This window comes from Thunnus albacares, chromosome 2, assembly GCF_914725855.1.
Source record: "Thunnus albacares chromosome 2, fThuAlb1.1, whole genome shotgun sequence".
Taxonomy (NCBI): Eukaryota; Metazoa; Chordata; class Actinopteri; order Scombriformes; family Scombridae; genus Thunnus; species Thunnus albacares.
In genome coordinates this window covers 14,928,758-14,951,167 of record NC_058107.1, presented here as the reverse complement: position 1 = coordinate 14,951,167, position 22,410 = coordinate 14,928,758, and the positions used below count along the sequence as shown (strand labels likewise).

Sequence of the window (22,410 nt, the reverse complement as noted above, 5' to 3'; positions counted from 1 at the left end):
TTTTCCTATTCGGACGCAGGATTCAACACTGTATATGTCCACAACTCCAGAGATTCAGTACAGGACACATGAATCACTGATGTCTTGATTAGTCCTGATTAACAATGTACTGTAAGCCTGTCTGTATGTAAAGAGGAGCAGGACATACAGAACATGCAAAACAATACAGGGACAGAGAGTAAAAAGATAAACATGGCATTGCAACACATTTTATAGCTCTGAGTCAGCATTATTAATATGGAAGATTGTTATAAGTTGTATACAGTGCATAGCAAAACAGCTGATTGCTGTCTCACTCAGTCATTTAGACAGTCTGGGAGAGAAAAGGTATAAATTGTGAGAAAGATCTTCGTGAAAAGGGAATATTAACTTGTATATTGTTATAAACTCTGTTCTGGTTACAGTACGGTAGTGCTGTTATTACCATCTGGTTCTATCATTTGTAGTAAACGAGAGACCATCAGTCTGTGCCCTCTTTCCAACTTGTGATCCAGAGAAACGTTATATTTTACGCCATAATTGGAAGGAAAAAAAAAAAAACAGACAGACTCACCTTCTTCCGGGGCTGCCATTTCATCATATTTGTAAACCAAAATTGAACAGCATTAAGATATTATATGATAAAGGAATGTAGATTCAAAGAAATCCAGAGCCCAAGTCATGCTGCCTCGCGACTTCCCTCAATTTTGCAGCAGATTTTCTGATGCATGATGATGTGCGAGTCTCGGGTTTGCGGCAATTTTGAGGGGAGACAGCACAGTCCACACAAATCATACACCGGTTAAATCCACAGTTGAGCTCGGAAAATAAATTAGAGACACATGGTGTCGACTGACAATGTTTGGGGAGGGGGGGAAGGTTCCTGTGCGTAAATCCAAAGTACGAGTCCGTTATGAACCCACTCCCTCCTCAGTCGGTACGCAGGATCGGCGCTTCCACGACCAATCCAGACTGGGTGTCAGGAAAAATGTATTCTTAAACTTTTTGAAAACGAAGTCGTCCCTGTAAGTAGGTTACACCATTAGTCCAACGCAATGCGGATAGACTATGTCCAGTTTTTTTTTCCTCTTGGATCCAAAGGAAGCGATAGAGAGACGGAGTGTGTCCTAAAATGCAGAAATATTCATTACAGTGGTCAAATCCTCCTTTCCAGTTGCTGAAACACACTTTCGGAAGTATTCGTGGAGAAACAGTCAAACAGCTCGGCGGACACAGCGCGACAAGCGGGGAGATTACTTGCAGCAGGAGGAGGGTGTACAACCACCAAAAAAAAAAAAAAATCCCTGGAATTTCTGTGAGGAGCTGGAAGGATATCCTGATTCCTGCAACAGCAACAAACTGGACTACAGCTCTCTGATGACTTCCTTCCCTGCGCTCTTCCAGCCTTGCAGTTTACAGACTTGGAGCAGTGGAGCTGAGGAGGCAGAAGGTAGCAGGGTCATAGCGCCGCCGGCCACAGATTTGCCAAAAAGTGCGCTTTACAATTACGCATTGAGCTGACGCGGTCGTCCAGACAGGAGGCGGGCTGTGGCTTGGTGTTTTGCTCAAGGACACTTCTCCAGGTCGAACAACACTGGCTGTTCCAAGTAATGAACCTTAGGACACCCTCTCTAGCCGTGTGCCACCCTGCTGTGCCAGTCCAATGTACCGTATATACAGTGTACCAACCTCCGCTTTGGTGGGTCGAACATCTTTAGGTTTAGGTTAATACTGAATTAGTCTACAAAGTGAAAATGTATGTTGCATATACATGTTGTTTCCACTTCAATGACAATTCAACGTGCATCAGGTCATATAATAAACCTGTTACAGTTTAAATATAGTCACCATAATGCTGTTAAAACCACAGTTATGAAACCTTGACTAAATGCCCTTATCTACTTTAAACTCTCACCTGTTTACAATATTCCTGTCTGACACATAAAGCAAGGTGACAAGGTGCATCCACTCAGCAGCTCTAAACCCCGCAATACTACACAAGCCCATCACAGTTTTAACTGGTGTTAATGAGCTAAGGAGATTCAAAGAACATCACACTCCACTGCTGCTGTGACTTGCCGCCTTGATCTCTATCTGCAGAGGCTACTGTCCTTGATTATTTGTGTGGGAATAGTAGATTGAATTCCTGAATAAAAGACACCAGTCACAAAGGACGGGGAGCCTTGGACGCCGGAGACAACTACAACCCTGTTTATGTACACTTCCCCTGTTCCCTCCCGCTCGTAGAGCAGCTGTCACAAACAGTAGACTGTGCAATATTTTACTGCACACAGCCTTCACGTGCATAACATTGCCAAGTATTTTGTCTGGCATTATCTGGCCAGAGTGAGAAAAGATCTGCAGCTTTTCCATGCTTAAAGACTGACTTTCTTTCATTAATTGTAAAAGTGGGCTGAGTTAAATTCAAAACAGAGGACATGGTTATTCTGGTTAGAACCCTCTCGCCACAATCACTGCCACAGTCATAGAAAGAAATGGCTTTCAAAGCTGAGCAGCTATCAACATTTAAAACAGAACTACTTGTGCTGAACCGAGTTGCTTCAGCGCAAAACCAGCGTATTAATCTCTGGATATGTGACAGCGTTAATAAAGCAACAATATTACTGTTTATTCATTTGGTATTGTGTCAAAGAAGAACAGCGAATTAAAGGAGGTCGATGCTGATGATACTGACGTGTGGTGAAATCAGGTGAAATAAGCTTGTGGTTAAATTGGTTTAGGTAATGGACTCTATGGAGCTGTGGCTCGGTCAATAAGCTGGTGTGTCTTCAGGGTCAGCGGGGTACACGGTGCGCCTAGGGGTCACTCAGATAACAAAAGACAAGTAGGAGGAGGGGACAAGCTGACATATGGCATTATGGACAAACTCCTGCTGTGCACAGGGAATCCTCAAGACACTCGGTAATCCACATGGATGAACACGAACAAAATGTTTGACACCAAAACCACAGCTGGCACCCAAGCAGAATGACGCTCTCCGCCGTATTCTGTGGCGAATCAAATCTTTATTCCTATCGCCACCTCTCCTCTGACTCCTGTTGGCACTGCACTACAATGCTGTAAAGAAACACAGCCCAAAGATACTGTTTACATTATGTTCTCTTTCAAAAACACACGCTCACACTCAGACACGGGAGTCCCGCCATCTAAAGCAGGTTTACACAAGAGATTGTTTCATAAAAGACATGTTTGATGATCAATCAAAGGCCACTTCAGCGTGCTGTTCGGCAACAGTCTGTTCGTAGTGAAGCCTGTCATCTGGCATCTCCATACAGAAGTGGCTCCCTGTGCGTGCCTCTGCTTTCCCAATCAGAGCCGCACAGGAAATCAGACTCCAGCCTTCAGAGGGAAACAAAAACCCCCCTCTTTCATTTTCCACAACTTGGAGCTGTTTAAAAGTTTGTGCTTCCTTTTCTTGTTCTTGCCAACCATGCCCTCAAAAATGTCTCCGCTGTATTTTTTGATCGGGGGGCTGGTTTCATAAAGATGAGTTAGACTAGTTTATAGAGTCAGTTTTGCTGTTATGTAATGTAGGTTGGACAGCTAAGCCTAAAATATTTCATCACGCTACTGAAGGCTATCTTAAAACTAAGAGCTGCGTTTCCAGCTTAACAGTCAGTGTCATGGATTGTTACTTAAAACTGACATAAAGAGGAAAACATGAATTATTTTGTGGTTTGCTAACAACACTGTGTACTGAGCAAAGAGAAGGAAAATAGATTTATAGACACCGACAGTTTAGGAATGTTATTACCATTTCTTCACAGTCACAGAATTATTCTAGTAAAATATCCTTGCAACTGTTAGATTTTTTTTTTTTTTTTTTCCACAAGGCAGACATTTTCTACTGCAATGAACAGAGGTTAGTGGCATGAAGTAGCTCAGTCAGCCACATTTGAAAGAGTCTTAATCTGCCTTCAACACATAGCTAATCAGTTCCACTTGAGATAGTCAGAAACTAGACTTTGTAGAAAGTAGAAATCTGTATTTGTGAAATCATCCTATCTGATGTGGACACAGTTCTGTGCATATCCGCTCATTTGCCTGCATGTATCTATCTGCATATCATCGCCCGTTTTTCAGCCCACATGATGTAAAAAGTGCATCACCGAGATGATAGTGACAAAATCTGTTTGGAAAAAAACTGTCAAAAAAAAAAAGGGTTTTTAAAAGCCCCACAGAGGAGCAGCACTCCAGAAGCTCTCCTGTACTGTACGTCTGAGGGTAATTTATTTTCTTGCTCTTGACACTGGAGTGTCGCTGTGCGCTATCCTTACCCCATTTGAATAAACAGCGGCCTTTTAATTACAAGGACTGTCAAGGCAATAAATCCCACAGCAAGAGCAAAGAGATATGTGCCCTGATGTCACATGCGCAGACGTACTGTATGTAAATAGTGATATGCAAACACCTGTGAGAATATAAACACACACACGCACAGGACTGTCCACTCTTTTACAAGGTCTCACTCGAAGACAGCGGACATATGAGGATTAGATATTACAAAAACAATCAGAGCAATAGTCGTAAAGAAATGGGCCTTGAAAACTCATTTATCATATTTCCAGCGTGGAAATTTGTAAAGTAAGAATATAATTTACAGTGTTTGACAGATTGCTTTCATAGTGAGACATGGCAGATGGATGAATCTGTCTTGAAATGCTTAACAACATTATAATAATAAAAGTGTTAAACAGCACTGACACCCACCCACTCTGTTGTGCCGCACATCACTGAAAACAAATAACCCCCACCAGCATTCATTCATTCACCTCTTTTACAGTGCTCTATTCTTGGATGATGTTGTGTCAGAATTTAGCCTGCTGTGGACTGTGTGAGATGAGTGTGCATGAGTGCATGTGTGTGTGTGTGTGTGTGTGTGTGTGTGTGTGTGTACATGCGTGTGTCTTAGTTGGAGCTTGGTGTTGATTAAGTGTCTGGAGCCTGAGGGGGGATAATGAGAGCCTCTAATTAATGAGCCTGTGCATATCTCAGAGTCACAGGGTCCTATCTGCAGAGAACAACTCCACACACACATGCAGTAACAACACATGCACGCACAGACACACACACACACACACCTCAGTGCACTGTGGGGATCTTTCCCTGCACTGCACAGCATTTTCTCCAGGGAAGCCCAGCTGGGAGTGTGTCACTCTGGCTGCTGTCCCTGATAAAATGCCCTCTAATAGGGATGGATGGGGGTTAGGGAGCCCTGCTATGAGAAGGTCACATGCACTGACCACCCAACGTGCCCCGAGCAAAGGCTGATGTCACGGGCTTTGAAAACCATTCCAAATCTTATTTGTTTGCTGGGTCCTTTCCACAGAGAGCAGGACGGTTCATCTGGAGACTCATAGCAGAGCAAAGTGAAAGTGAAACTCTCACTCACTCACACCGGGAAGAATGAGCTGGGTCAGCGCTCAGCTGGATGCATCCCTGCTCACTACGCAGTTTCACATATAGTTCAAATAGTGTAATCAGTTGGTCTACAATGACCAAAAATGTTGCAAAAAAGTGCAAAGGGTAAGTACTCGATTCAACCACCGGTCGGTCGGCAGGTTGCACGCTCAATGATGTGCGCTGTAGGCACATCATCTCATTTCAGTGTCACATCACACTCAACAACACGGAGACTGTCTGAAGCACCAGCTCACATTAAATGAAGCTGTAGCGGATGGTAGAGGTGGCACAGGGGCCAAAGATTCGCCCATCAACGCAGAAACTTGGGCTCAAAGTTCGTAAAGGCTAGTAGATACAACTGGCAGTTTTTCTCTGCACAAGTGATTTCTACTAGTAGGAATATAAGTTACCTGTAAAGCAAGTGGTATGTGATGCCTACCTACCAAGCCTACAAATTTCATTTACATAAATGGACGGTAAAGTAATAGTGTTCAAAGTTGAGAAAGTAAAAACAGAAAGGAAATGTGTGGACATGGCTCCTACAACAATAACTGAGTGCTAATAACATAATAAAACTAATAATTGAGATAATAATGATTTGTAAATTGAAAGTATAAAAATTATTTACATCCACATACTATTAAAAAAAAACTAAAAAAAAAAAAAAAAAAAAGCCCTTGCAGTGTAAAAGCATTGTTTCCTGATTCACACAAAAGCTGGTCGTTAGTCCCACAGAGAAAACATAAACACGCTTATCTCTTTCCTGTAAAGTGTGCGGTAATGACAACGCTATTTACAGCTTTCTTTGCTTTTGAGACGTAGCGTTTAATCAATGATTCTTCACACAGCATGATAAAGACATATGATTATGATCTTTTTATTGTCTTCAAGTCCCATCCCCTAATTTCCGCTTCTTTCTCTTTCTTCTTACAATTACACTAATGAAGAAGGGCTTGTTTATCCCCCAAAGTCTCTCAACAGTAGATTTGTTGTGAAGACATAGATGTCGTGATGTGTTTAATAATTCAGCGGTCTTGGACATGGATGAAACGGGCTCCAGCATATTGTTTAAATCAGGCCGGCAGTTAAATAGGCGCTGGGGTTTGACGTCTGTGGCAGGATCAATAATAACAGCGCTGCCACATACTCCGACGCATGAGCCTGAGATCTTGTGTGGTCCTCCTCTGTCTATATACTAAACATAGAGATGGAACAGGACAATGTATTCAAATGTGTTTGTGTCTATCTACTTCCATGAATACAAATACACACAATCACACACGCACACACACACACAAATACACATAAAACACACAAAACCATGCTGTGGTCAGACCCACCCATCTCTAGTCCCTCATTTAGAAAAACCCCAAAACCAAACTCATGCCTCTCTTTTTCAATTACCTTTCTTCCCACCATCTTCACCACACCAAATCTATCCAAATTCTCCCACAGTCTCTCTCTCTTTTTTTTTTTTTCATTTTCTGTCTCATATCAAATGTATCCATGTGTTACCATCACAAACACACACCCACGCACACACACACACGCACACACAGTCACACGCACACACCACAATCTGGTAATCATAATAAGCACATTAAAGCATTAAAGCCATAATTTATGACTGATGATGTCTTGAACAGACTACAATTAATAGTAAATAACTGTGCAAATATTTAACTATTTCTAAGACCCAGTGTGGCGTCTCGTTTGGTTGCTGCGGTTTGTTAAAAATGTGGGTTTATAAAAGAAAAAGTATGATTGAGTCAAAGCCTGACCAGATACTGTGGATTGTACTTTAACAAAACATTTTCCTTCAACGATCAGGCTGTAATACCTTAATACTTGAGGCTTATTATGCCAATGACAGCTCTTCCTGCCCTTACTAATCTAACCCTGTGAGAGCGCATCAAATGTAAATTAACCCTTTTGAAGTGGAGAGAGAGGAGTGATGCACAAAAGGATTCAGTAATGACTCTGTCCCTTCACGGAGTAAGAAAGGAAAAGTAAATGAACACAAAGTTGCGGTAATGAGTACAGTGAATACTGTAGCATGACGACCGCTGCTCCATCAAGTACCTGTAAGTTTCTGGTTGCTGTTGTGAGGGGATTAGGCCAGTCCACTCCTTAAATCACCCTGACTTCAGATCAAAGGGGTTAAAGCAGGATTTGGATTAATCTGCCTTGGTAGAACAGGTGTTAATCCCTTAAATTAGCCATGTAGCACAGGCAGGCCTCTCTTTCATCTCAACACCTGACTTATGGGTTGGAATACAGAGCACTCAGTTACAGGAAAGCAGCGCTGTTGTTACCCCACCAGAATTAGTTGTCCTCCTTCACCCTGACCACTCAGATAACAGGCCCTGCTCTAATGTATCAGCAAGATGACTTCATTTACATGCAGCCGGCGTTTTTGAGAGTGGCTGAGTCAAACAGCTGCGCTCTCTGCCTCCTTTGAAATGAGGGTTACGTAAAGCGCACTTTATGATTTGTGATCCTTCATTAACGGGTGGCTTACAGGATATCCTCAGGCAAGGTGCAGCGAATACTTGGTGAGGAATAAAACAGGCGTGTGCAATTGATACACATGATGTAGAGCCTCTGTAGCTGATGTAGCAGAAGTGGGAAGTCGTAGGAGGAGGGGGGGGGGGGGGGTTGACTCCACTCCAAGGACAGGAACACTCCAGTCCTTTCCCATCAAACTCTTCAACACATGCTGCCTCTCACCCCCCACCAGCTTCCTCCCCTGCTGTCAAACCTCCTTGTCATCGGCTTGATTTTTCTACTTGAATCGTCTTCATCCTGCTCTGGCTCAGCCTCCTGTCAGAGTCTACAATGAAACTTTTCAAGAGTGCCGGGACAAAAACGCCACCTGTGACAAAATGACTCCAAATATAAGCCAGAGCTACAGCACAGATTCAGGACTGCCAGTTCACCTGTCAAAGACAGCTAATTAGCATTTTAGGCCATGGGAGGAGGGAGGAGGGGGGGGGGGGGGTTACAGCTGTGGTGAGGCAGCTTCCCACAGAGCTGCTGTCTGCTGCCACAGGCACCAGTTTGGCTAGTGGGTTTGCCCCAGTCCGAGTCTCCAGTCCCAGGTTAGGCACTGCCATCTGGCTGGCCTGGTAACAGCCGGCCCCTCTCCCCTGCTGGCCTGCTGAAGACAGGAAGACGACCCAAGGAAGGTCAGGCCACACTAGGATGGCCAGGAAGAAAGAGAGAGAGGGGTGGATATACTGCTGAGGAGAGATGGAGTGAGGAGTGACAGATAAACTAATGGATGAGAGAGAACGTAAGAGAGGGACCATGAGAGACAGAAAGCACACCACTTCCTTTAAGCTGCCACCCTCAGCGTGACTCCATGACTGATGAATCCTTCTGTCTCTGCCTCCACAGTGTGTGTGTGTGTGTGTGTGTGTGTGTGTGCATGTGTGTGTGTGTAAAAAAAGAGAGAGTACTGTATGTGAGCATGTGTGCACGCATGAATACAATCCCGCTTTTCTCAAACAGGTCATGACAGCTCACAGCCGGAGCGAAAGCTTCATTTACCCACAAGTCAGCAGTAATTCACAGATCCACGGCAGGACTCCCAGTATAGATGACCATTTGGAAGGTCATTAGAAATGCGGGTTAAAAACCAGTCGAGGATTATTTTTCAGGCTACAGTGTTAACAGTGAAATAATTGCATTTACATTAGTATGACACTGCAAAGAATGTGAATTTGTTTAATCTTGGATCATCCTTGAAATGAGGTGGACATGAGAAAAAATGGTGAATCACACCACCTGCTGAGTGTAGTCAACCTCAGCATGATATCCCTCTCTTCATCTCGAGTCCCAGTTCCTCTGCTCCCTCTGTGCAATGTTGGAGAGCATGAAGCAAGCAGAAATACACTAATTTGGTGCAAGCTGAGAGGTGAAGACATGGTTTCTTCATGCTTTAAATATTGCACACAAAACAGTACTTTCTGGCTCTTTAATTTGTATTATAGTCTTTTTCAGATGTTGTATTTCCTCTGGAAGGAAAGACCTCAAAACCCATGATAATAATATTATAAATGATGCACAAAAGTTTAATTGTTACTCTGTTACATTTTCATTATCAGGGCTAAAAGGTTTAATACTAAATCAAATGCAGCCTTAAACCAAGCTTTAAATATTTATAAAGAAACCACAGTCTCAATGAGACATTGTGCAGAAATTTACTTTAATAAGCCTCCAAACTGTACAACTTCCCTGCCCACAGCTACAAGAGGTCTGCATTTACTTTTTCAAAGTGCCTCTTAACCACCTACTTTACTAATTTTATGAAGGAGGTTATGTTTTCACACCTGTTCATCAGCAGGACATCAAACCCAAAAATGTCAGTGAATTTCCACAAAATTCTGTGGACAGATTGACACAATTTAGGTGGTAATCTAGCTCTGGGATTTCCATGATCTAAACCATATGTTTTTTAGTTATTGTAATTAAATTAACAGAGATGGAAACTTGCTTTCACACCATCGGGGAATGCTTTCAGTGTAAAAAAATTTTTTTTAAAAAAGTGGAAAGTTATTAAAAGCATTAGTGGAGGTTTTTGCCCTTCCAGTGTCTTCTGATGTACATTAACATTTTGACCTTCACAGGCCTGTCAGCTGAGGAGAAATACATACCTGATACACTCCTCTGATATTTTCCGAGTGAATGCAAATTTAAGTGTGAAGCCACAGTGCAGCTGAGAGAAGCAAACATCAGCAATTTTGAGAGTGGGTTAGTCTCTCTCTGACCCTCATTCTTTCTCGACTCTCAGTCTCTCCATCTCTGTCTCACAGTCTCCTTCCCCCTCCCCGGGCCGGCCAGGACTTCTCTGTCCTTCATCCTCATTCTGTTTCATTCCTCGTCCTTCTCTTGCTCAGTCCTCATCCATCACCACCCGCACACTGCGCTGCCCACATCCTACCACCCCCCCCTCACCCCCCTCCTTCAGTATCCGGCTTGGCCAGATACAGATACAGCCTTCACTGGGCCTCACTGCTGACACACTCCTCTGTGACTCATCACTTCATTGGACTCCATTTGGCATTCATCGCATCACAACATCTCTATCACCATCCAACTGAAACGCATCAGAAAAACAGTGACTTCAATCAACCGTATTTTATTTTATAACTATGTCATGCCCTTTTGTCAGATCGCTTAATAAAACTGTGTGGCAACTCATAACTAAAGGCTACATTGTATTAAGATGCATGCAGTGGTACTTAATGTGACAATAGCTTATTTGCTGGATTTATTATTAGCTGAATTAAATCACTTCACTAGTCATGATCAAGTGCTGCTCAAAGCGACAGGGTTGAACGGTGACCATAAAGCTCTTAGCGTGTGTTCAGAATGAAAACAGCGCTGCGTTGGGACTCCTGCTCTGCCAGTGCAGTGATATCATTGAAATGTATGAAGCCACAGCGTTTTTTTTTTTATGCAGATCTATTGTCAGTTTGAACACGATGTAACTCAGCAAACAGGTTGCTGACTTTAAATATCTATGTCATAGCTGAGCGTCTTTTAAAATTTAATCATCACATCTGTTTCGGGTGAGTTTTTGAGCTCACAGGTGACAGAAAACATGAATACACGGAGGCTTGGTTCCAAGGCATCCATAAGCCCAGTGGAGCCCATCTATTTGCCCTACCCTGTAAACAGGCCTCGCCTCAGGACTCTTTGATGTGGTTGGAGAAAAAAGGCCAAGGGATGATGTAATACTGGTGAAAGCCGAGTTTGAGGAGTTGCGGAGTTTCCGTGCCGTGTCCCAAATGCAGCTTCCCACACCCAGCACCTCTCAAAGGGGCTGGGCATCCCTCAAAACTCCCCCAGAGGAGCACAACAGATGTGTAGATGCTGTGTTGTGCATCAGTCATCCATTGTCTTTTGTCAGGCTCGCTGTACACAGTGTGTGGTCCGTGCGGAGATAAGCAAAATGACGTAACGCACAAGAGCAACTATAATCTTGCTCTTTATAAACTATATATGTATGCTATATATATATATATAAAACAACATAGTCACAAAAACATACCAGATGATCAAAAGGATTCGCAAAGGGCAAAATGTGAGCCTTTCAAGTGTTTGTTTTCCATAATTAACGAATAAAGCAGTAAAACTCCATGAGATCTGAAAACTTTGCAGGTTGCCAATCTAGATCTGATAACACATGGGAAGCTGTAGTTTAGCATCAGGGTTTGAACATCTCTGATCAATAACACTGCCTAGCTGTAAAACACTGCGTAAATCACCGCCTGGCATTCAAAACCCACAATGAATAAAAAACACACGTAAGCGGACTGTATTAAAGAGAGGATTATGTGCTCATTAGCATCGACACAAAATGTATTAACACTCAGGAATGAAATCAAAGGTATGATAACTGGCATCACAGCTTCAATTGAGAGGTGTGATGTTCATTTTCACCTTCCACTTATGAAGAGTGCTCCACAACAGGCTGAGCTGAGTTGGTGCTTGAGGCGCGATTACTACACTAAATGGCATCTCAACAAGAAGTGGATTTAGGGATAAAAAGGGGGATTTTCTCATCAACTGTATTCACTATTCAGGCATTTCTGTTCAGTTGGCTTTATCAGAAACGCTCTCAACCGGAGAGAAATGTGAGTTGCATGGAGGCAGCAAAGTGGGGTGGAGGGGGCGAGCAACGCTTTCACACCGACACTCAAACTGTCACACAGTGGTATCTGAGAAAACAAACTTGCATTACACTTCTCAAATCTGACATGTGAATCCTGGCTGTAAAAGCTTTCAGTGTTAAGTGTTCAGTCTTCATCAGTCTCTACCGATTAGCTGTTGCTGAGGCATAAAGGGCTGCTTCTGAGCATGAAAGTTGTGACTGCTTGGATGACTCTGTGGGAACAGCCTGGACATCCTGGGCATGACTGTGCTGACGTGGAGGGCTGAAGGTGAGGAGGAAATCTGTGAGGCTGTTCTCATGCTACAGAGGGAAGCTGTTTGAAGAAGAAAATACTCTCTGGAGCTCAGGGTGAATTTATATTCCCAAAGAGATGATGATTGCTGGACACCTCGAGACCATTCTGCCAGGTTATATTTGTGTCTGTGTGTAGTGTAATACACACACACACACACACACACATATTGTATATGTGACATAAAATGTAATGGAGGAAAACAGTATTGTGACACCTAAAGTTTGATTTTGATGCACCAGAGGTAGAGTTGCATTGAAGGCTTCTTACTATGCAGATCCACACAGTTCTCTAAAGAGGATAACTGGCTTTGCTGCACTATCAGCCCATCCAGATGGTATACAGGGCAGCTTTGACAGTCCAGAACAAGCTCTCCAGCTGCTCTGCCACCCCCAAATCTCCCTGACCTAAATCTGCTTCTCCCAACCAGAGAAGAGAGCTGAAGACTGGACACCTTCAAATTTCCCATTTTACACAGTGTAATTAATTCTCTCTCTCTCTCTCTGACCGAGAAAGAATCCAAACTGAATGACTCACACACAAGATCCTGATGTTGCAATGCTGTTTCAATATGTGATGAATTAATCCAACTGACCTGATGTGAAGTCGTAGTGTGGGAAGGATAATGTCTCTTTTATTATCAATTGTCAATTTATAACGGTATAACTGCAGTTTGTGCTTGCAGAGCAGTCTCTCTTAATGTAAGCCAACATGCAGCTCTGCAGCAGTTTGAGGTTAGGTGCTTTACTTAAGGGCACCTCTGTGGCAGATGCTGAGCAAAGGGAGAATATAATGCATTCACTTGAAAGACAAAAGTAAATGTCAAAAAGAAACAGAGTTGCATTAATATTCTAATATTTATAGAGAAAATACCAGACTTATTCTGAGTCCAGGAAACTAACACAATCAGGTTAAACCAAGTATTATTAAATCTTTGTGATTAAATTTCTCAGTGCAGTTGTCATGGAATTCAAAATTAAAATCTACAAAATCAACACAAAACTGTTATTTTCATATTCTCAAAAGGTAAATTACGTTGTTGGCTTGATTTTGTAAAAATATGCAAGAAACAAAAATCTTTTCAAGGGCATCATGTAAACCCAGCATGAATCTCAGGTCTATTATGAGTAAAATGCTAATTACATTCTTTAAACATCCTGGTGTACAGTAAGACAACTAAATCTGTGCTCAGAGGGCAGCATGTCAGCATGTTCATTTAAGTCGTGATGAATGTGGATACAAATTATAATGTGCCAAGGTCTCAAAATACTACAAATGATCCAGTCAAGGAGAACGCAGAGCGAAAGTGTCAAGATATATTAGAATCCTCCATCTTACCAGCTCTGCCATCTGACAAACACATGCCTGGCATGGAGCCCAGAGGAGAAGGAAAGACAACAGATGCCATCCAAAACACACCATCCCTCCTCTATGAGACCGGCTAGGATACATCAAAAAAACAAGTGCATCCCAAGAGGAGAAATCATGACCATGCTTGACCAAGTCAGCCATGGTTTAGCCAAAACTCTACATGAATGGACGTGTACACAGAATTGTACTTTTAAGTCCTTGTGTCGCCTCACAAACACACAGAAAATAGTATTCTCCAGAGTTTACATATAGTATTCTGTCACCTGCCTCCTTGCCCACAAAGCCAGAAGAAGGTTTCTGAGAGCATTATTAAGAAGGACTACAAGGGAACTTCAAAGCTGTATTTCAGCACAGTTTGGTGGGTGGAGATTGTGTAAATTAATCCTCATGTTGTTGCTAGGCCAGTGCACAAAGTTCAAAAGGTGAAAATATAGTCGTGTTTACACTTTTCATCGCATCATTTACAATTTAGTCTGATATTAGTCTGACGGAACAGACGAGCCAATCAAACAGAGACGCACAAGACTGGAAAAAACTCCACTGAGAGAGATATGATACGCTGCCTTGATGGTTATTCTACACACATAATTAAATGTCTCTTTATATGTCATCTAATTTTTCCATTCACATTTTTCTGTTAGCATAATTGGATGCCGACTTCGCCACCTCCACTAGCAAATAGGCAATTTTCAAGTATAAAACACAAACATCATCCTGGTGAAAATAATTCCCCCCCACACACACACACACACACTGAAACGTGGAGTACTTTCAAATTGGGAATAGTGAGAAACTGAACAGCATCATTCAGCTGTCGCAATCCTGTGTAAATTAAGAGAAGTGGCAATGTGCAATTACCACCCCAACAGCCAGTTCAATAGCCACATTCGCACAGTCCTGGCTGTCACTGCTCAGCAGAAGCTGCCTATGGAAGTCCACATTTGCAAAGACAGGGAAGATGAAGCAAGAAGAGTAATTTTTAAAAGCCCTGTGGGCTGACATAAGGCAGTTAATACACAGTGGGAGATAAAAACCACTGTTGGAGAAACTCTATTGATGTGTTTGACAGTGGCATCTGGGCTAATATTGATCAGTTATTGACTGCAGCCCCCTTCCCACTGTTTTTCTCGCCGGCGTTCAAAGCACTGGTTATAATTGCACACACACAGTGGAGAAAAATACAAGGCATACTGACAACTCAGAAGGACGTGTTCTCAATAAACACCAGACCTCTATTTCAAATACAGACCTAGGTTATCAGGCTTTAGCACAAATACTGTGCATATCTACAAATCTTTGTGAAGGGAAAATGAAAGGAGTGTGTCTACAGCAGTGACAGCAGCAGCAGTTTTCTTAGCTGTGGATCACCATCGTCAATGGTCCACATCAACTAACCCGTCTCCAAAACCCTCTGAAGACAGATGGAGATACAGTAGGCCCACTGTATTGCAAATAAAGTGCTTTCTCAGTGGATGGTTGAAAGCACACAGACAGTGCCTCCTGCTGGGTAGCAGCTGAAACCCCTCCCTGGTGTGCCAGCCTCAGAGAACAGAGGGAGAAACAGCGCAACCAGGGACAAGCATGTCTTTCATGTAACGATTCATACATCTTTTCTACAAGTTAATACTCTGAACCAAGAAGAAAAATAAAATGGAGCTGAAGCAGGCACTGCCCCGCATCTCTCTCGCTCTGTCTCACTCAATCTTGTCCTCTTCCTCTCCATCAGGACCCTCACGGACGTACACTGGTGCTTTTACACTTCGCTGTCGGTGCACTCACTGCTCACCTCTCAGGCACAAGGTTTTTCAACAGGAGACTGAAGCTCACCAAATGGCGCGTGAAATAAAATAGTGACACACGCCCCAATGAAACCTAATAAGACATCACATTACAGAGATGAGAAACTATATCATTACCATGGCAACTGTGAGGCACACAGCCAGAGGGCTGGCAGGGCGACAAGAAAAGAAAGGGTGGAGGAGAAAGGGATGGAGAAATGCGAGCAGGAAACAGGAGATTTGTAAAGAAATATGTATGAATGAAGGAATAGAATTGACAGGGAGGATATTGACAGTCTACTCCTCCTGATTGATAAGTGTGTAAAAGGCAGCAATAGCAGCCAGTCTCTTTCTGTCAGCTCTGTCACATGATAGCACTCCAGTTCACTATTTCTCCTTGACATCGTCAATGCTAACCGCTAATTAGTGCAGAGCATAATTCCACTATAAACCACTGCCATTCTCAAGCAAGCTCCTGATGAGTGGCAGGATTAATTGGTGCACTAAGCACAGATGACCCCCTCAACGGAGCACTCACTGGACCCAAAGCTAGGACTTCATGTGTGAGCAAATGTCAAAGTAAGAGAGAAAAGTGACAAATCCTTTACATCTTCTCTATGTTTTAGTAATTGGACCGTGTTCATGAGGCACTGAAACATTAAAAACCCCATCTGTGCTCCGACATTTGCTTCATTCATTATCTTATTCAAATGTGTCAAGAATACTCTTTAGAAGAGAGCGCTGAGCAGGATTCTGGTGTGCTGAAACTGCAGTAATGTGGTATAATTTTGTGCACGCTGCCCGTGAAGAAACGCCGACTGAGCGTCTATGAAATCCCAGCCTTTCAGTGGCAGCTGCAAGCAGTCTGGGGGAGCGAGAGGGCTGTAGTGTGGACGGCGTAATTTTGAGCATCTGGAGCAGCAGGCAGCGCTACACCGCCTACGACCCACCAGATCAGAGTGGCACTGCCAACACAGAAACCACCATCCAGTTTATTTTTAAACCAGCTGGTAAAGGAACAGGAGACTGGATAAGGTAGCCAAGTCATTCGCAGGCTGAACAATTGGTGGAAAGGGGGAGGAAGGTGAGAATCAGTGTAAAATGAACAAGCCAAAGAGAGTGAAAACGGCGAAGTGTGGAGCCGGTAGTGAACACGCTGAAGTCTCTCCATCCAGTTGCAGGAAACTAAAAACAATGGGCGAGTTTGTGGCAGGGGAGGAAATGAAAAATGAGGTGCTCAGAGGGTATGTGGAGTAAAATATAGTGAAACTGGGCAGACTGAAGGAGAAGTTTGAATAATTTATCAGTGTAATACACTCTAATATGACTAATCAAAACACTGAAGCACTAGAAAGTCTGTGGGGCAGAGCCAATATGTTACATCACTGACCGATCAAAAAAAAAAAAAAAAACGTTGCATAATAAAAAATCAGTGCAGTTATTTAATTCATTGATATTTTAAATAATTAACTAGACTTTCTGATGCTACAGGGTGCAGCACAACGGGGGCAGCAGCGCATGACACTTTAGCCTCCATGAAAGAGATGCAAAGCGCCAGCAATTCAAAGCTGTTAACATGACAGACGGATGGATATGGAGGGGCTGGCAGGCGTGTGAGAGTATCTGTCTGTGTATGTGCATCGCATTACCCCACACCAACAGTCTCTAAGGCTAAAACAAATATTAGGCACATGCAAATGAAGCAAGACGCTGAAAGGACCTGAGGTAGGCAGCGCGCTGTTTGGTGCTGAAAGAGTTTAATATGTATGCTAAAAAAATGTTTACTGTGCAGATAATGAATTTCCGATGAGGTCACAATGCGTTACTGTGAAATGCATTACTGGCGGAGTAATGGGATTCAATTAACAGTATGAATTGCACAAATGTAGAGAGTGAGAAAATGCTATTCCATCTTTTTTTTGACCTCAGTGCGCGCAAATAATTCCACTATCTGTTGCAGTTCTACTGTTAATTCTGGCTAAATTCAGTGCTAATACCTGAGAAGCATCAACAACAATGACATATTAATTGTTTCAATAAATACTGGATTAGATAAATGCATATTTCATTTGTTTAACTATAGCAAGTGATTTAAAATTTGAATATATCCTGATGTGTGTGTGTAAATTATGCATGTATGCAGTGCAGGATCCTGATATTGGTGGTGCTCTTCTGTTTATTCCATCATATAAAATTCTCTTACAGCTTAAATGCCAAAGTTGTTACAATGCAATATCAAGAAATGCTCAGGTCACAAAAAGAGGATGAGTCAGATACTAAATGACTCAACTGTGTTCATCCATAGAGTTCAAAACACTGAGAGAAAGATGTCCACATGATCTTCTCTCCACACATGCTGGAGAGTGTAAACTTATTGCCGAAACAATTCTTATGTTGCATCATCAAGTGAGCAAAATAGTCCGTGGTGATATCAGCCGCAGAGAATTATTCTCTTACTGTACAGTTCTTTCAGTGACTCCAAATTACACTCCATGTTTGCATCAGCTTTTTGATCATCCTTCTCAGTATGTTACCATCTCCTTCTGTATGATTCTGCTTCCAGCGGAAGAGGACAGAGCTTAGGACACATAACACAATGCTATTGTATAAACTCCAAGAACATCCCGTCAGAAATACTTTAAACTGTTCAGCATCTTCAATGCGAATGTCACTTAGGTGTTTTGGGGTTTTTTTTTTAGTGGCAGCATTTAACTTCAGCTCTTACAAAAACAACAATCAGTCAAGCTGCGAGTGGTGAGAATGATTTAAGACAAGCAGGTATGATTCGCCAATTTTAAACCTGCAGTGTCGCATGTTGTATGCGTTTTAAAAAAATGCAAGTTATGTACATTTACTGTGCATAACTAGAAGTAAATGCAGCTTCATCTTTGACCAAATACAAGCTACTAAATTTGTCATTCAAATAAATCAATCATTAAAAAGGCCATTTATTGTTACTCTTTTTTCATCTACTCTCAGTTCATGTGTGTCTATTCTAATGGACAGAGATGAATTATTGACTCTGCTGGTGTTTATTGATTTGGAATTTTTTGTACTGTTTAGTAGATTGATGTGTTTTTACTACTACTTAGTATATTTGTATCAGTCCGTTGTTCATGTAAAGGGTTTTGTTTTTGTGTGGTCGTGTCATGTCGTGGTATCTTAAGTTTTATTTCAAAGTACAACTCTTTTGTTTGATGCAAGGGTAAGAGCTCAGTCACGGCTGCATTTGTAATAGTGATATTTTGCAGCAACATTAACTTCAATTGAATTTAATAGTTGTAGAATTGTGCAATGTTAGTAATATTGCACAGTGCTTTCTCACAGAGAGAGAACGTACAAATGAATTTCACTGTGCCGCTTCTTGCCATTTTTGAGCTCTTACAGGTTTCTGATTGTTGTTGTCAACAATCAGAGACCTATAACCTGTTATTTCATGTTTTATGAAATTACAGGTTGTGCAGCACAATATGTGTTATGAAAACACTTATTTATCAGGTCAAACTCTAGGATTTCAATTAAATCAAGTTGGTCTAGTAACAGTGAGGTCAAAGTCAATTCTCAAGTCCTCATTTTTGTGACTTAAGTCTGACTTAAAGGTGCCTGGTAGAGTTTTCTTGTAAACATACAGTTTAGTTTCTGTTTAAATTCTGTGTTACTCACCAAAAGGCAATGTGTATATCTTTGAGGTCTAATAAATGTGTTGCATGCATTTCTCTCCTTTTTACACATTTCCGAAGCCGATTTTTTTTTAAAGTTTGAAACCTGCATTGTTTACATCCATGTTTACTTACTACGTTACTACTCTTCTTCTTCCCTGCCTTTGCTGCACATTGCTGCATTTCTTGGTGCATTATCATCACCTGTGCATCAGTAGAATAATGTGAAACCATTAGCAGGAATGTGTATGGCGTCATCAGCATGCTTGTGCACATGTGAGAGCAAACAAAATGCAGACCTACAAGTAAAACATTGCTCCAAAGATCATATTGTGGTCAAAAACTCCACCAAGTTCTAAATAAATTGAACTCTGGTGTGTGCATGCACATGAGTGTGTACAATACCTACTACAGGCCTGGGTGCACTAGATTCTAGAGTAATTTGAAATGAGATACAATCCACTATGCATCAGTCAGAGTAGCAAGAAACAAATACACATACTACAGATGAGCGCTCCAAGTTCATACGCATGCACAAGCACACACACACACACACACACACACACACAAACAGAGTAAGGAAGCAGCCCTGTAACTGAGTGCTTTAAGTAAGGGAATCAAGATGGGTTTCCTGAAAAAAAGGTCCTGCACTCCATCAATAATTCATAGGCTTGGTTATTTACTTTTGCTGTGGTGCTAACACCAGTTCATCGTTTCTACAGGAATGGCAAAGGCTGCTTCAAAGGAAAGAAGGAAAACAAAGAGAGAAGAGGAAGAAAAAGGCATAGTGGCAGTACAGGATGAATAAGAATAAGACAATGGCCATTTCTAAGACAAAATACTGTATTTAATCACTCTAGAGGATCATTGAAGCACTGATTTTTCTAAGCAGACTCCAGCTGCTCGCCTACTCCCACCCTGGGGCCATGCCACGCTCTGTAATGGCATCCTATTTTCTGATATATGTTCTATGAAATGATGAGGTCCACACACCATAATGGAATGCATGATGTTGCTGCACAGAAGACATATTATGTGTTATGCACCACAGTGAAGTGTAGTGGCAGAAGAAAGATGTGACATGGACAGAAGCCACACTAGTATATTGGGAAGGCAGGTAGGAGAGCGAGCGGTTGGGGGAGCGGAGGGGGGAGTCATTCCCCCAGCAGTCTGAGATGAAGTAGAAAAGGCTTTTTTCAAACACTTGACTGGAGCCGAGTGTGTTGTGCCGTGTTTAAGGGTCATCTCAACCAGACCTCGTCTTTATACCGGTGTCATCACTCTCCATTTCACACTGCCTGTCATCCTGGCACACTGTGACTCAGTGTTTGAACAACACACAGGCTTGCAAGCTGACTGGTTGAACATGATGTCCTTCTGCATGACCGAATATACAGACAGTCAGAGGACTCAATGTATGAGTAATGTGCACATGTACAATCAAAAGTTTGGACACACGCTCTCATTCAAGTGAATGGGAAGGTGTGTCCAAACTTTTGACTGGTACTGTACATGCATTTATTTGTACTTTATATGCAGGCAAGAAAGGAAGTGAGACAGGGTGAGAGTTTTAAGAGAGAACTTTATATTATGGAGTCAGTGGGCGATATTTCCATGCTGGCACAAGACAGGCTAATTCCCACCAGTTGTGTCGGGAACTAGGCCATATTTTATTGGCTCGCACCTTTGGGTGAGGTGGCACAGCTAGGGACGCTATGTACCTGCCATCTAGGCTAGGGCACAGTTTATTTGAAATAATTCAAATAGCTAAGACAACTGGTTGATTAACTGATTAGTTGATCAGCAGAAAAACAATCAGCAACTGTCAAAGTCATTTTTCAAGTAAAAATACCAAAGATTCCCTAATTTCAGCTTCTCAATTGTGAGGATATGCTGCTTTTCTTTCTCGGATGTGGCAGTAAATTGGGCTTTGGATTGCTGTTCAAACAAAAGATGTCACTGTGAGTTTAAGGAAATTGTAATGGACAGTTTTCTGACATTTTATAGACCAAACAATCCATTTATCAGTACATGTCAGATTTACTGACTATGAAAACAATCATTAACTGCAGCCCTATCCCTGAGGCTCTAACATAATATTCTAGATAGCCTGCTTCATTTTTTAAATTAAGTCTAACCTTGGTATATATGGCAAATTAATTTAATGCAAAGACATGGCTTGAAAAATAATTAATGGTAATGATGCACTCTCCTTCTTCCTCTTACATTAACCAATTTGTAAAACACTAGCACAGTAACCAGGACTACATTGTCCAATGTCAATGGCCTACGGGCTATTGTGAACATTGTTTTGTCAGCAACACTGTTAGATAATGATTTACTTGCACCTCCTTCAAATGAAATGAAAATGGCCCTTTGGCACCAGTGCACTCAATAAGAGCTGGGCATTGATCTCAGCATCAATTCATGCACGTTTAATGTGGTCTTCAGCAAGGGTGCACCTTTTCACCTCTTCTGTTTGTGGTATCTATAAAGTCATGCCGTGGTGCAGCTCTTACTTTACTTGTTGGCTTTTGTTCCAACCCTCCTCAGTGGTAACTAGCTTTGGGTAGAGACTGAAAGAATGAGAACAACAGATACAAGCAAGATGAAGTGGCTTGTCTCCCTATACATAACAGAATTAGGGGCTCAAAGTTTTGGGCGGACCATTGAATTGGCTGCTACCCCTTCTCATTGAAAAAAGTCAGTTGAAGTGATGTGGGCACCAAGTAAGACTGCCTCCTGGCTGCCTCCATTTGGAGGTGTTCCCAGCACAACTGACTGGGAGGAGACCCCAGGGTAGATCCAGGACATTGTGATTTTTGGGTGTCCCCCAAGAGGAGCTGAAGAAAGCTGCTGGCAGAAAATAATGTCTGGGCTGCTCTGCTATGCCTTTGCCACCACAACCATATCCAAGACAAGGGATATGAAAATGGATGGATGGATTGCATGGCCGTTAATGAGATGTATACTGTTTTTGCAAGTGGGTTGGAGTGGAATCATCCAGAGCACGAAACAGCCAAGACCGACTGGTAATATTTTAACTTCCTTTAATAGAATGGGATTTCTGTCAAACAGCACAACTCTAATCTAATCCTAATGGCCTGTGCTCCAGCAACAACCTGCAAAGACACCACATACCTCACTGCCAGCTCTATATGTACCTTTATCTGCCCGACAATGCGTACATAAGAACAGAGAAAACTAATCAGATCTGACTTTTCT

The 22,410-nt window shown here is 42.2% G+C and overlaps 1 protein-coding gene across 3 annotated transcripts in view; it reads right to left on the bottom strand.

The window, feature by feature from the left end:
* LOC122993548 (tetratricopeptide repeat protein 28-like) overlaps positions 1-22,410 on the bottom strand; it is a 168,814-nt gene that overhangs the window by 117,101 nt on the left and 29,303 nt on the right. Inside the window, exon 1 of one of the 3 annotated variants that reach the window (XM_044367833.1) lies at positions 554-1,940. The exons of the other annotated variants lie outside the window; for them this stretch is intronic. Within the exon in view, the coding sequence (XP_044223768.1) occupies positions 554-580 (27 nt within the window). The 5' untranslated portion in view covers positions 581-1,940. Of the gene's footprint in view, positions 1-553; positions 1,941-22,410 lie in introns of those variants that run through there. 3 annotated transcript variants of the gene reach the window in all.